The sequence below is a fragment of the Phoenix dactylifera genome, chromosome 7, assembly GCF_009389715.1.
Source record: "Phoenix dactylifera cultivar Barhee BC4 chromosome 7, palm_55x_up_171113_PBpolish2nd_filt_p, whole genome shotgun sequence".
Taxonomy (NCBI): Eukaryota; Viridiplantae; Streptophyta; class Magnoliopsida; order Arecales; family Arecaceae; genus Phoenix; species Phoenix dactylifera.
In genome coordinates this window covers 6,204,524-6,216,194 of record NC_052398.1, presented here as the reverse complement: position 1 = coordinate 6,216,194, position 11,671 = coordinate 6,204,524, and the positions used below count along the sequence as shown (strand labels likewise).

At 35.5% G+C, this 11,671-nt stretch overlaps 1 protein-coding gene across 2 annotated transcripts; it reads left to right on the top strand.

Moving 5' to 3' along the window:
• Positions 1-3,994: 3,994 nt before the first annotated feature.
• Positions 3,995-10,422, top strand: LOC103707122 (heat shock factor-binding protein-like). Of its 2 annotated transcripts, XM_039128106.1 has the most exons (6): positions 3,995-4,270; positions 7,348-7,913; positions 8,057-8,110; positions 8,435-8,458; positions 8,553-8,595; positions 9,848-10,422. In XM_039128106.1, exons 2-6 carry the CDS (start codon positions 7,851-7,853, stop codon positions 9,973-9,975), a joined length of 312 nt encoding a protein of 103 aa, XP_038984034.1. In that variant the 5' UTR covers positions 3,995-4,270; positions 7,348-7,850; the 3' UTR covers positions 9,976-10,422. The 2 variants fall into 2 exon arrangements, with proteins under 2 accessions (XP_038984034.1, XP_038984035.1); XM_039128107.1 differs by lacking the exon at positions 7,348-7,913 and having other exon boundaries at positions 3,997-4,270.
• The last annotated feature ends 1,249 nt before the right edge of the window (positions 10,423-11,671 follow it).

The following is an 11,671-nucleotide window of genomic DNA, read 5'->3' as shown; positions in this document are numbered from 1 at the left end:
TTCATTTTCCTTTTGCATGAATCCAATTTTGAATCGCAGAACAGCTGTTTTGAGATTTATGCAGATGGATGAATGAAGGAGTTTGGAGTGCTTGATATACCTTCCAATGATTAAAATTGTAAATATATATATATATTATTTTTTATTTTATTTATTTTTTAATGGGTTTTTAAATATTCTCTTTCTTGAAAATAAAAATCCTTAGGGTTCTATAAAGATTACTAAGTGAGGCTTTTATTGCTTCATTGAATTTTAGTTTTTTTTTTGCTTTTACGTTTTTAATACTCTCTTTTTGAAAGAATACGTGGGATGGTGCAGATCCAGGATTGTTTAAATTTTAACAAAAATGATTTTTTAGAAGAAAAATACTCTCTTTCTTTCTTTTCAACCATCTTGCAAAACCGGGAGTACAATGCTTGCCACTTAATTAACTTATGCCTTGGTATGAAATTGATTAAAACATACTGAACTGCTAGACCATAACTGTAGAAAACATTGAGAAACCAAACTCCCCATATATATATTACTGGGCAGGATGGATTTCTAGATAACAGAAATAAAATAAAGCATGCAAATTATGCATAATATAAATGTTGGATAATCAAAGCATAAGGAGAAATTAATGCATCCATGCATCCCATCTCATCCGTAACAAATGTATTATATATAGCTCCCTTAAATAAAAAATTGACAAGTAACCATCATTAATCACATCTACTTTTCTTTGGGTATACAAAGTAAATAGTTTACATTTAAATTACTTTACAACTGTCATATAACTGATTGGCAATAAATGGGAGCTGAAATAATTCGGTCAATGAAAGCCATTTACAAATAGTCATAGATGCGTAGTTTTAAGTATCAAAACATTTCTATGTCACAATGCTCAAACTCTGTTAAATACCAATCAATGGTGCTCAAGAGATAGATACAGGAATAGAGTGAGAGATTAATGGTAACTATCTTTTTGTGGTTGCACTATTCACATGTTTGGGCAATAAAATCCACAAATAAACATGGATGGTTAGGACTAAGGGTGGATCAATCTGTACATGCTAATATGCCTGCAGTCTGCTTTTCGGACAAGAATGCAAGTAGAAACACAGATATCAACCATATTGAATACCTCTATTTGTTATGACAGAAGTAGGATTTGAACTAGAACTTGAAAGGGTGGGGCTGGATACAAGGGGCACAGGGTCAGGTTATTAGCCGGAATTTTGATCCGTTAAGCCCAAGCCTGGTCCATTTCCAGCACTAAACAGATGCACATCCAAAGGCATGTTCAATATCAACATCTAGTGCAACTGTACAAGGATATTTGAATGGATGCTAAAATTTTTTTTTTTCTGCGCCCAAATCCAGATTCAAAAACGAAGAAGATTTCCTCAGAAAGAAAGAACAAGGTTTGAGACAATACTAATATGATGTCTAGTACCATCACATGTTTGTCAGAGTGATGCTTATGCTTGCATGGCAACTGATAATAAACAGAGGAGAAAGAGAGGAGACGAGGAAGGAGGAGGAGGTGAGAAGAGAGGGAAAGTTGAAGGAAGAGAAGGAGAAGAGAGAGGAAGGAGGGAGGAGAGGAAAAAGCGATACCAGTCCGCGTTTCTTTGGAAAACTTGCACTCGGCCATATGACTAATACCATAATAAATGATTTAACGATATCCACGTGATCTCCCAAGATATACTTTCCAAGTTCGTCTCTACGTGAATTTTTAAGAGTCGTTTCGGTTCCTTCTCTCTTAAATACGTTCTTTTATTATTTCTTCCTTCTGCTTCCGGTTTCCATCGTCCTTAATTACTCGCTTCATAGAAGATGGACCGCCAAAGAGCGAGAAGAAACCATCATAGCATTCCTCAACTATTGGTATGTGCTTTTCTTTGTGTCATTGTAGGTGTTGTGATTGGAAGGTTGTTGTTTATGGCCCGAACTTCGGATGCATCCAATGTCATCAATCTCACCATCCACCAGCAAAACCAAAACCAGCCCTCAAAAGACCCCAAGCTTTTATTGTTCCTCTTCGTCCTGGTAGTTGTCTTCATATCATGCCGATGGAATCCTCCTGGTGATGGCGGAGAGCCGGCTGAAGGAGAGCGCATGACAATGAGGTGCGTAGCTTGTGGAGTAGAAAGATGAAGGGGGACTGGATCGATGGAAGGCTTTGTTAAAGGGTAGAAGGTAGGTTCTTTTAATTAACCCTCCTTTGTAGACATCTTTTTGGTCTTACGAAAGGGGAGGTTTTTCTTCATGTATGTGCTTTTCTTCTCCGAAAGAAAATGTACCTATTTTGCTCTAAAGCTTTGATGTATATGTTCTTACTATGGGTTTATGAGAAAAAAACAAGTCTTGGCTCCATCTTACTATGGGTTGTGATTGCTTGTATATATTAGTTTGCTGTATCATAACTCAAAAGGCTTCTGAGTGTGCTGCATGTGGCCAGACTTCTATAGTCTTCACTTTATTATTCTTATTATTATTTCGAATGAGTCTTGTGAATCCCTATCATGCGGTCCATGCATTCCGAACCTCATAATTGAAACGTCCACCTTCATAGTTTACATCTTATTTCAAAACTCCAAACAGTATTGAGGGTTAACTCGAACAGTCATCAACCACAAGCTAAAGTTGAGAAAAATCCTCCCGTTTCTATGTTTGCAATATCGATATATATCCTAGCTGATCGATGAAGCGAAACCAAAATCAGCTAATTGATTTTGATAATTATTGAAAAACTCTATGTAAGGTAATAAGAAGTAAAGATCCCAACGAATCTTAGATGATAAGTTGGTATCATATCATCAGCCAATATCTTGAGATATATTAGTTTGTATTGGTCAAGAATATAAGGATCAAGATTTTAGGTATATCATATCAGCAAGGCATAATAGCTAGTTTTTACTAAAATAACTTCTGGATAAAAGATTGGGCTGGCATTTTTTTGGCAGGAGGCTGGCATTCCTCCTATCTTTGTACCATCACGACATCTCCCCTTTGCCTTGGCTATCAAATTAAGATGCAAATGTGAGTGAAATCATAGATGAAATTTTGAGAAACAACATCCCACGAATCTCGAGTTCAAGGTTGAAAACGAATCAAATATGTAAAGGTGTTCATTTTTGTTTAGCGAATACGATCGATATCAACCAAATACAAAAAAAAAATTAGGAAGGCCATGAGCAAGATTAAGAACGGTGGTTGGGGGCAATGTCTAATTTTTAGGGAGGCAGTATATATACTTTGGGAAACTCTCTGTGCTCAATTGCGAGGCTAAACATACCATCCTTATCTACAATATATATTATCAAATAAGAGAGAAGTACGTTGTTTTAGATTTCACCTGTCAAATTTTGTGACTAAGGTATTCTTAATTCTTTTTATGAGTGTCTACGTAAAAATATGATTAATCAATAAAGTTTTATTTATTTCTTGGCTTCTGCTTCTCATCTTTATAATTTTTTAAATATTCTTAACCAATTACATTTTAATTTTATTTTTTAAAATTTTTATCCATCTTTTTTTTATTAATTTATTTCTTATGTTCATACTCCACGTGTGCATTGCTAGTTCTAGTAGAAGCTCCATATATAATCTATTAATAATTAATAATAGTAGTAGTATAAATAATAATATAACATGCTATATTCCACGTGTGGCTGGACATTGGTTTGGCTCTTGAATTTATTTTTTTTGGTACATCAGTTCTTCACATTATAGGTATATAAGTACAACCAACAAAATCAAAAAAAAGAAGTTAGCTAAACGGATCGGAAACGTCCGCCTGGTTCATCCAAAAAAAGCTCCAGAGTCCTATATTGCATAGGAGGCTACCCAGTTAGTAACTGTATTTCTCTTTTGATAAACATGTGCAACACTGAAAGCGTAAGTCATCCTTCCTAAGTCCTAAATCAGAGACAGCCGATCCATCATGGCATGCCGTCCGCTGATCTCCTACATCATAAAGGCCCAGTCACCGTTCAGGCTAACATACTGGGCACCGACCTCGAATAGGCGATTGCTTCCGTGTATTTCTCGGTTCGCTGTTTAGAAGTGAAGAGCAAAGCTGCACCGATTGCTTCCCACCGACGAGGGTATAAATATTGGGACTCGTACTTGCGCCTGGCCTGCTCTTCGCTTTGTTTCTTTGCTCCCGCTTCCCATCTCTGCTCGCCAGCAGCGGAGGCGAAGGCGAGTCCCCTCGCCATTTCCGATCTAGGGTTTCGTCGCTTGCGCCATGGCAGCCTCCAACCCCGGGGGTCTCAGGGTAACTCCCATCTAAACCCTGACCCTCATATCTCCTCCGTTGCCCATTTCCTGGATCGGCGGATTCCTCAAGAAACCCTCGAGTTTTTGATGAATTTTTTCAAGAAACTATTGATTTTTGCGTTTCTTTGTCCTCTCTTATTCTTGTTACTGCTTTGCGTTGAATTGTTGTGCCTATTGCTATCGATCTCTAACTTTACGGCTTGCCTCTCGTGGTTCTGATTCTTGATCCGATATTTAACATCCGATTTAATCAAGAAACATCAAGAACAGGGAAAATGTGATATAGCTGTTTTCGGTGTAGTATTGCTGCATAATCTTGATGAGTTTGAACCATGTTTTTCTTTAAAGAAATGCTTACCGTGATTAGAAATACTTTGTGCTGAAATGTGGATTATGAATTTGCCTGACGGTAGCTGTTTTTTTTCTAATAAGTTGCATTTTTAGTATGCTTTGTGGTAGATTATTATTATTATTTTTTGCCAAGTGGAACATTATAGAAAACTGGATTATTGTGCCGTCAGAAGTGATGAGGTATAGTGTGCTATTGCAAGCTGTTTTTCAAGTCAATAGATAAAGATCATCACAATGTTGTTATATGTTCAGTTACAGTAGATGAATCATATCTGGTTCTATTCACATCTCTGGTTGCTGCGGACATTGCAAGCCTTTTTAGGCGACCAACAAAAAATATTCTTGTCAAATCTGTAAATCAGTTTATTAAAATCACAAGTCATGTATATAATTCATCGATAATGTTGGGTATTTCTGGTATTAACTTATGTAGCAGTTTGTGTCACTTTTTCCCATATGGAATTGTTTACCATAGATAAGAGGTACTGCAACTAGAACTTACAATGCCAGGCAACTAAGAATCATGAGAGGAAAAAAAGAGAGATGTCATTCGATATGACTGTTGCTGCTTGCAAATAAATCCAATCAAACACTAGTTGCCCAGCAATAATGGAAATAATCACGTGGATCCTTTTTCTATGTATTATTTTGTTAACTTGTAAAAGAAAATCAGGTCTATGAAGATTTGCAGGTTATCCAAATTATAAGGAATCTGGAATTTGTTCTTCTCTCACTTCTGTTTTCACATCCATCACCTATCTCAGAACCTCCCAAACTACTGCCTCTGGTGGACATATATGAATAGAAGTTAAGGAATCATATTATATTATTTGTGTTTATATGTATATAGATATATTAAAATATGAATCAGTGCTTCTGGGATGCCATGTAGTCTTCTATTTGCTCTCTCAGGTTTATATGTCTGGAAGTTAAGGGGGCCATTGAACTTGTTGCACATTTCTCCTTTCAGCACCAACCTTTTTTCCTTTTCAACACTAATCCTGATTGCCAAATTGGGTGTATAACTCAGTTGGCAGAGTGTTGGGCTTTTACCCTTCAAAGAGCATTATTTGGCCATGAGATTTGCCCCTTTCTCATCAGCATCTCAACTTCACCTGTTGTCTGAGGGAGGTATAAGGAGATCAGACTGGTTCAGTCATTGATAGTCTGATCTTCTCTCTTTGTTCATTAGATAGGGCATAGGAGAGAGTCAAGTCAACTGCTAATTAGTTGGGGTGTGATGCGCAGCAACGTTTGTTGTTCTAGCACCTTCTTTTGAAGCTAAATAGAAGCCCAAAATACAACATGTCCCAAGTTACTGTTTTTTTTTTTTTGGGTAGTGTGCAAGAGCGAAATTTTTATATTCTGCTAACCTACAAGCCATATTTTTCGATCATCTAGCTTAAAAAGAACAATGTGATAGCTTGATGTCCTTGGCAAAAATAGTGGACTTGTAGCAATAATTATATTACAAATGTCAAGTACCCATCCTGTTTTCTAGGCCTAGGTATTCTTTTGTACAGGAGATGCATCAAACTATATAAACTTGCACACGATCTTAAGGCTACAAGCAACAAGGAGTTAGATAAACACCATTCTGTAACCCTTCAATATTTTCATTTCTTCAATGTTAAATCTCGTACTCCATTTATCATGTCCATTGATGAAGAAACTTAGATACATGCTTCTTCCATTTATCTATCTATCTATCTATCTATATCTATATATATGTATGTATATATATATATATATATATATATATATATATATATATATATATATATATATATATGTATGTGTGTGTGTGTGTGTGTTGAATAGGTATATAAGATATAAATGATATTGAAGATGAAAGGTGGTCTCCATCTCTCTCTCTTTTTTTTTGGTTTCTGAATTTGTTATTGGCATCAAGGAGAAATTGTTTGGTAGAGCTTGGAATATCAAAAATGATGAACGGCTTCATTTTTTTCCTTTTATAGGCAGGATTTTGAAATTTATAATAGAGCTAGGAATATGAGCTATATGAAGATATGCGATGTTAAGAAGGTTCCAAGGGGTGGAAAGTTCAAATGGCCATTACCTTTAATACATAATGCAATTTAAATTAATTCATTAATGATGTGGATGAGATCTTGTGAAGATTTACTAGGTTCATGTAATTTGTGATTGCAACATCTCTTTCCAACAGTGCATGATAATGGAATGTTAATCATTGATTTTTTTTGAGGAAAGAATCAGGGTAGTTGTATGTGGATTATATGTTTTTGAAAAACCTTAGAGTTGGTCAATTACTTATTATCGGAAATTAGTAAGAGCATTACAGTATTTCTTTTATTTATTTAATGGTGCAGGGAATAGGGCTTATTGAGAGGAACAGGAACAGACTTGTCTGGGGTGTTAATGAGTAAATCCACTGTTTCGTAATTAGTGGCACCATCAAGAGTACAGTTAATCATACAAAAATCCTAATACAACATTACAAGCATTGGTTTTCAAATGGACTGAAAGGAATAATGTTGATTTGTTGTATAAGTAAAATGTCTGGAGTCCACTAATCAAATCTTCAAGAAACTGAGATGAGTGTTGATGGGCACTGTTTTCCTTAGTTGCTTGAAAAAATAAAATGGCACTTGGGCCCTTCTTGACCTCTCTTTCTCTCTCTCTCTTTCTCTCTCTCTCTCTCTCTCTCTCTGTCTTTTTGTAAATATCTAACCCGTGATGCAGATCTGGCTGGATGGGAGTTGGGAGAGAGAGGACCCGACAGCTCTATAGTTGTGGCGTCAACAAAATAGAGAACACCTTGGTCTCTATTGCACGAGAAAAGAAAGCCCCTATTCTGCTGATTTCTCTTTTTAGAAAAAGCGAAAGCTGGCTTTCCAGCTTTCCCTTTTTCTAGAAGTTCTAACTCTAGTTTTTAAATAAAAAAATTCAAAAAAAAATGCTCCAAAACAAGTTTTGAATCTCGGTTTTCATGTTTTGCTTCTTGAAAACCAAAAAAGTGGAAATGGAAATGATGCCAAACATACCCTGATTATTTGGTGGGATTCAGTTATGACTGGTAATCTGGTAAATTGCCAACGTTTTCATTGGATATAAGGTCTTGTGGTTAGAAGATAACACCAAACTGTGAGACTCTGGTTTCAATATTCTAATTTTCTTTTCACTGCTTCCTTTCCACATCAGTTGCTTTGGTTATCTATATCATCATCAGTAATTGCTGCTGACCTATGTCACATGATGGGTGTGTATTCATTAATATCTTGCTGATTGGTTGTTCCAGATCATGTCTGGTCAGTAAGCTGTTTCACACTATGTATAAACTTCAGATTTCATTTCACTGGATGTTGGATATGTGGCTCATGTCACATGGAAGCTTTGGATTTTATTGATATTTTCTGTTATGATGCGTTCGATCTGTTGGTATTGATGGCAGACTGAACAAGAATCCGAAGGTTCAACACAAAGCACCGCTGATATGATAGCATTTGTGAGTTCTAATATTGTCACATTCTTGATATTTCAGAAAAATGAGCTTTATACCTGTAAATTCTTTTTCTTTTCCATGATTATGAAACAATGGCTTAAAGTATAGGAGTTTTTTCCAAAATTGGCTCTTAATTGAACATTAAAATATTAAACTTGAATATGCATCTCTCACATCTGGGAAAAAATTCAAGGATTCTACAACCTAAACATGCTTTTAGCATCATGTTGTGGAGGTTTCGACTTTCGTAGTGATGCCATAAGCATAATTCTATGTTCTTAACAAGGATTATATCCGTTTGCTGATTTTCTGTCCTGTTTTGCTCAGGTGCAAAATCTCCTTGTGCAGATGGTGAGTTTCTTGCCCTTATCTGGCAAGAATTCCAATTACAGTTTAATACATATATCCTAGCCTCTTCTTTTAACTGAAAAAAGTCTGTTTGCAGCAAACGCGGTTCCAGGCAATGTCTGGGAGCATTGTTTCAAAGAATATCCTTTTCACCACTCAGTCTTAGCAAAGTGCACCTTGATACTGCAGCAGGTTTATGTCACTTATGTTAATTGATTCTTTGATTGGCAAATATTATGGGTAGGTTCAAGTGTCCGACACATGTCTAGCATGCATCAAAGTCATTGTGTGGTGCTAAAATCCTTATGTCTAATCATCCATATGAATAGGTAGTCTAAGATTGTTGAAAGCTAAAGGTAATTGTTAAATAGGTGACTGCCAAGATACTGGATGTAGTAATTGAAGAAGCAAATTTCAGATTCCTAGCAGGAGTAACACATATTTTCTGAATGCTTTAACTTGTCTATGGTATAATATGCTTTCTTTCAAGATATATTAATATGTCAAATTACATAATTTTATAGCTTCAATTTCATTTTTAGTTTATTACAAGTTCTATTTTTGTGTTGTTTAAGGCTAACGTGAACTCAAAACTCTCAGTTTGGTGACACTTTCAAAGGTAACAAGAGCCATGCATGCCGTATGTATAGTTATAGGGACAAAAAGTATAAATACATACCCAAGTATGTAGATATCCACTCCTCATGTCTGACTCGGTTTAATAATCTGCCTTGTCTGATATCCATATTGCCGTGCAATACCTGTACCTGTATTGAGCATATTAAAGCACAAATATTTTTCTCAGCAACTGATTTTACTGGTGAAAAAAGGTGTTTCACTTACGTTTCCTCCTCCCATTCCTGCTGTACGCTACATGTTTTACTTCTTACTGGATTCTTTGTTGGAATCCAGTTTTACTTGCTAGGGTTGTAAATGGAATTTCAAAAGTGGCTGTGTGCTTTGAGACATTACAAGGTTAATAATTTTTTTAGCAGTTAAGTTCAATTGTAAGTTTTTATGAATGATGTTTCTTCTTTCATCACTTGAATTTTGTCCCAGTTGGGACCAAGTAACTGCAGGTTCTACAATGGGAATAAGTTGGCTGTATGTTTAAATCTTTATGTTAATGTAAGTGTGTTCTATATTTCAATTACCTTCATAGTCGCCTTACTGTTTATATTATTTTGTGGAGCTGCCACTAGGATAATACTGACAAAGTTTGGCTCTGCAGGAAAATGCAAAGATTTGTTCTTTATTTATTTTTTGCTTCTTAAAACAATTTCTTGGTACCTTTTTTGTCTTTATGGATTGTTGATGCATGGAATACTGTATTATTCTGTTTCTATGCTTTTTGTGAAAACCTGGGTGCTGTAAATCTTAACCACAATGCACTAGATGAAATGGGAAGCAGGATTGATGAACTGGAGCAGAGCATCAACGACCTCAAAACTGAGATTGGGGCAGCAGGTGCAATCAAGCCAAAGCCTGAAGAACCCAGGCCTCCTGAAGAGTCAGCATAAGCTAAAAAAAAGCAGATAATTGTAGGATTCTGTGTCAGCTGCTACAATTAGTCAGTCCCTTTTGTTGACATGTTCATCTACGGGTGTTTCTGAGATCATATAGATACCAAAATCATGATGTTCCTAATCCTGTTGAGTGTCAAAATAATTCTTTTTTGACATCTGTTTGCAGGTGTCTCCATACTGATACCAAACTTGAGAGTGGCTTCTTATTGTGATCATTTTTACCAATGTTGGTTTGCTTAAGCTTCACTATTTTTTAGGTGATAGGCCAAAACAGAGATTAGTGTATCTTCATGTTTCTGTAAATAGAAAATTACAGTTCTTGCAAGTTTGGCATGCTGACAGCACTCTATTGCTAAGTTTTGGAAGGTCTTTGAAGGGATTATGACTCTGCAAGACCAGCTACCCAACATCTTATTTGATTGTGGTTGTGAATTTTGTTCATATCTGACCATGCCATGTGCTTCATAATGAGTTGAAATTTTAGCTATATGAAGCCTTTTCTTCAAAACTGATCATGTTGCATTTGTATTGATCCCATTTTGCTGATTTTGTTTGGTTATTATTTATCCTGTGTGAGCTACTCTATGGTTTTTGAAGGCTCTTTTTGGGTATATTCAATTCGTATCCTATTTTGCTACCATCTTCCTTTTTACTTATGGAATTATTTTGAAAAATGAGAAAAAGAAGGGGTCAAGATTTGAAACACCTTTCTTTAATATTAACTCTACAGTTGATGGTATCGTAAGCAAATGGCTGGTTGATGCAAAGCTTTTGCCTGGATATTATAGGATTGCCACAGCTGTTGGTACAACTTGGAGGTCATAGGTTTGACTCTTATTTAGCATCACGAGTACCAAATTTATGTGCTTATAGAACAGAATGCAGGGGACATACTAACACTATCACAGATCTAACAAATTATCATGCATTATACCCCTTTGGTATGATTACTTTTGCTTTCCTGAGAATTGTCATCATCATGTCTTTCATTGTTGGTCTCATGCACAAGGTAAAGATGTTTATCATTTCATTTACTTATATTTTATTTATTGATTTCTGCATCCATTTTTTCAAGTTGCAGGGGTATAGAAATAGCAAAAGGTTTCAAAATATGGCATTTTATAGAATTTATCTTAGGAAATTATCAACATAGCAGCTGATAGTATTGATACCATTGTTATGACAAAAAGTTGGTTTGATCTTGGTTTTTTGAAATAGTTTTCAAATTTTTATTGTTCCCATGTATATTGAAGATCTTTTAGGGTACTCCATTTCTTTTAACTTATGGTGTCCGGGTTAACTGATATTATCCTAAATCCTTTTATTAATAGTTTCTACCATGAGTTGAATACAGATGACACTAGGTAGTAGAGGCTGTTGGAAGAGTACTGGTTATTTAATGAAAGTGATGCTCGAACAAGTACAAAAGCTGAAATGGTCTAGCCATATAACATATGGTAAATCTGGTTTTATTTACAAGCGAGAAAGAAAATGCCACATGGCTGTTTTGGTGTCAGGTTTAGCTAAAATAGGTTTACATGGTATTTAAATTGAATGATTTAGGCTATATATGGTTGCTTTGTCAGACTTGTCTTGAAAGATATGTAGGTGGCAAAACCTGAAAAAATAGTTTTATGATAAACATGTCTCCCGTGTTATAAGAAACCATATTTTATGATTATTGATTTCC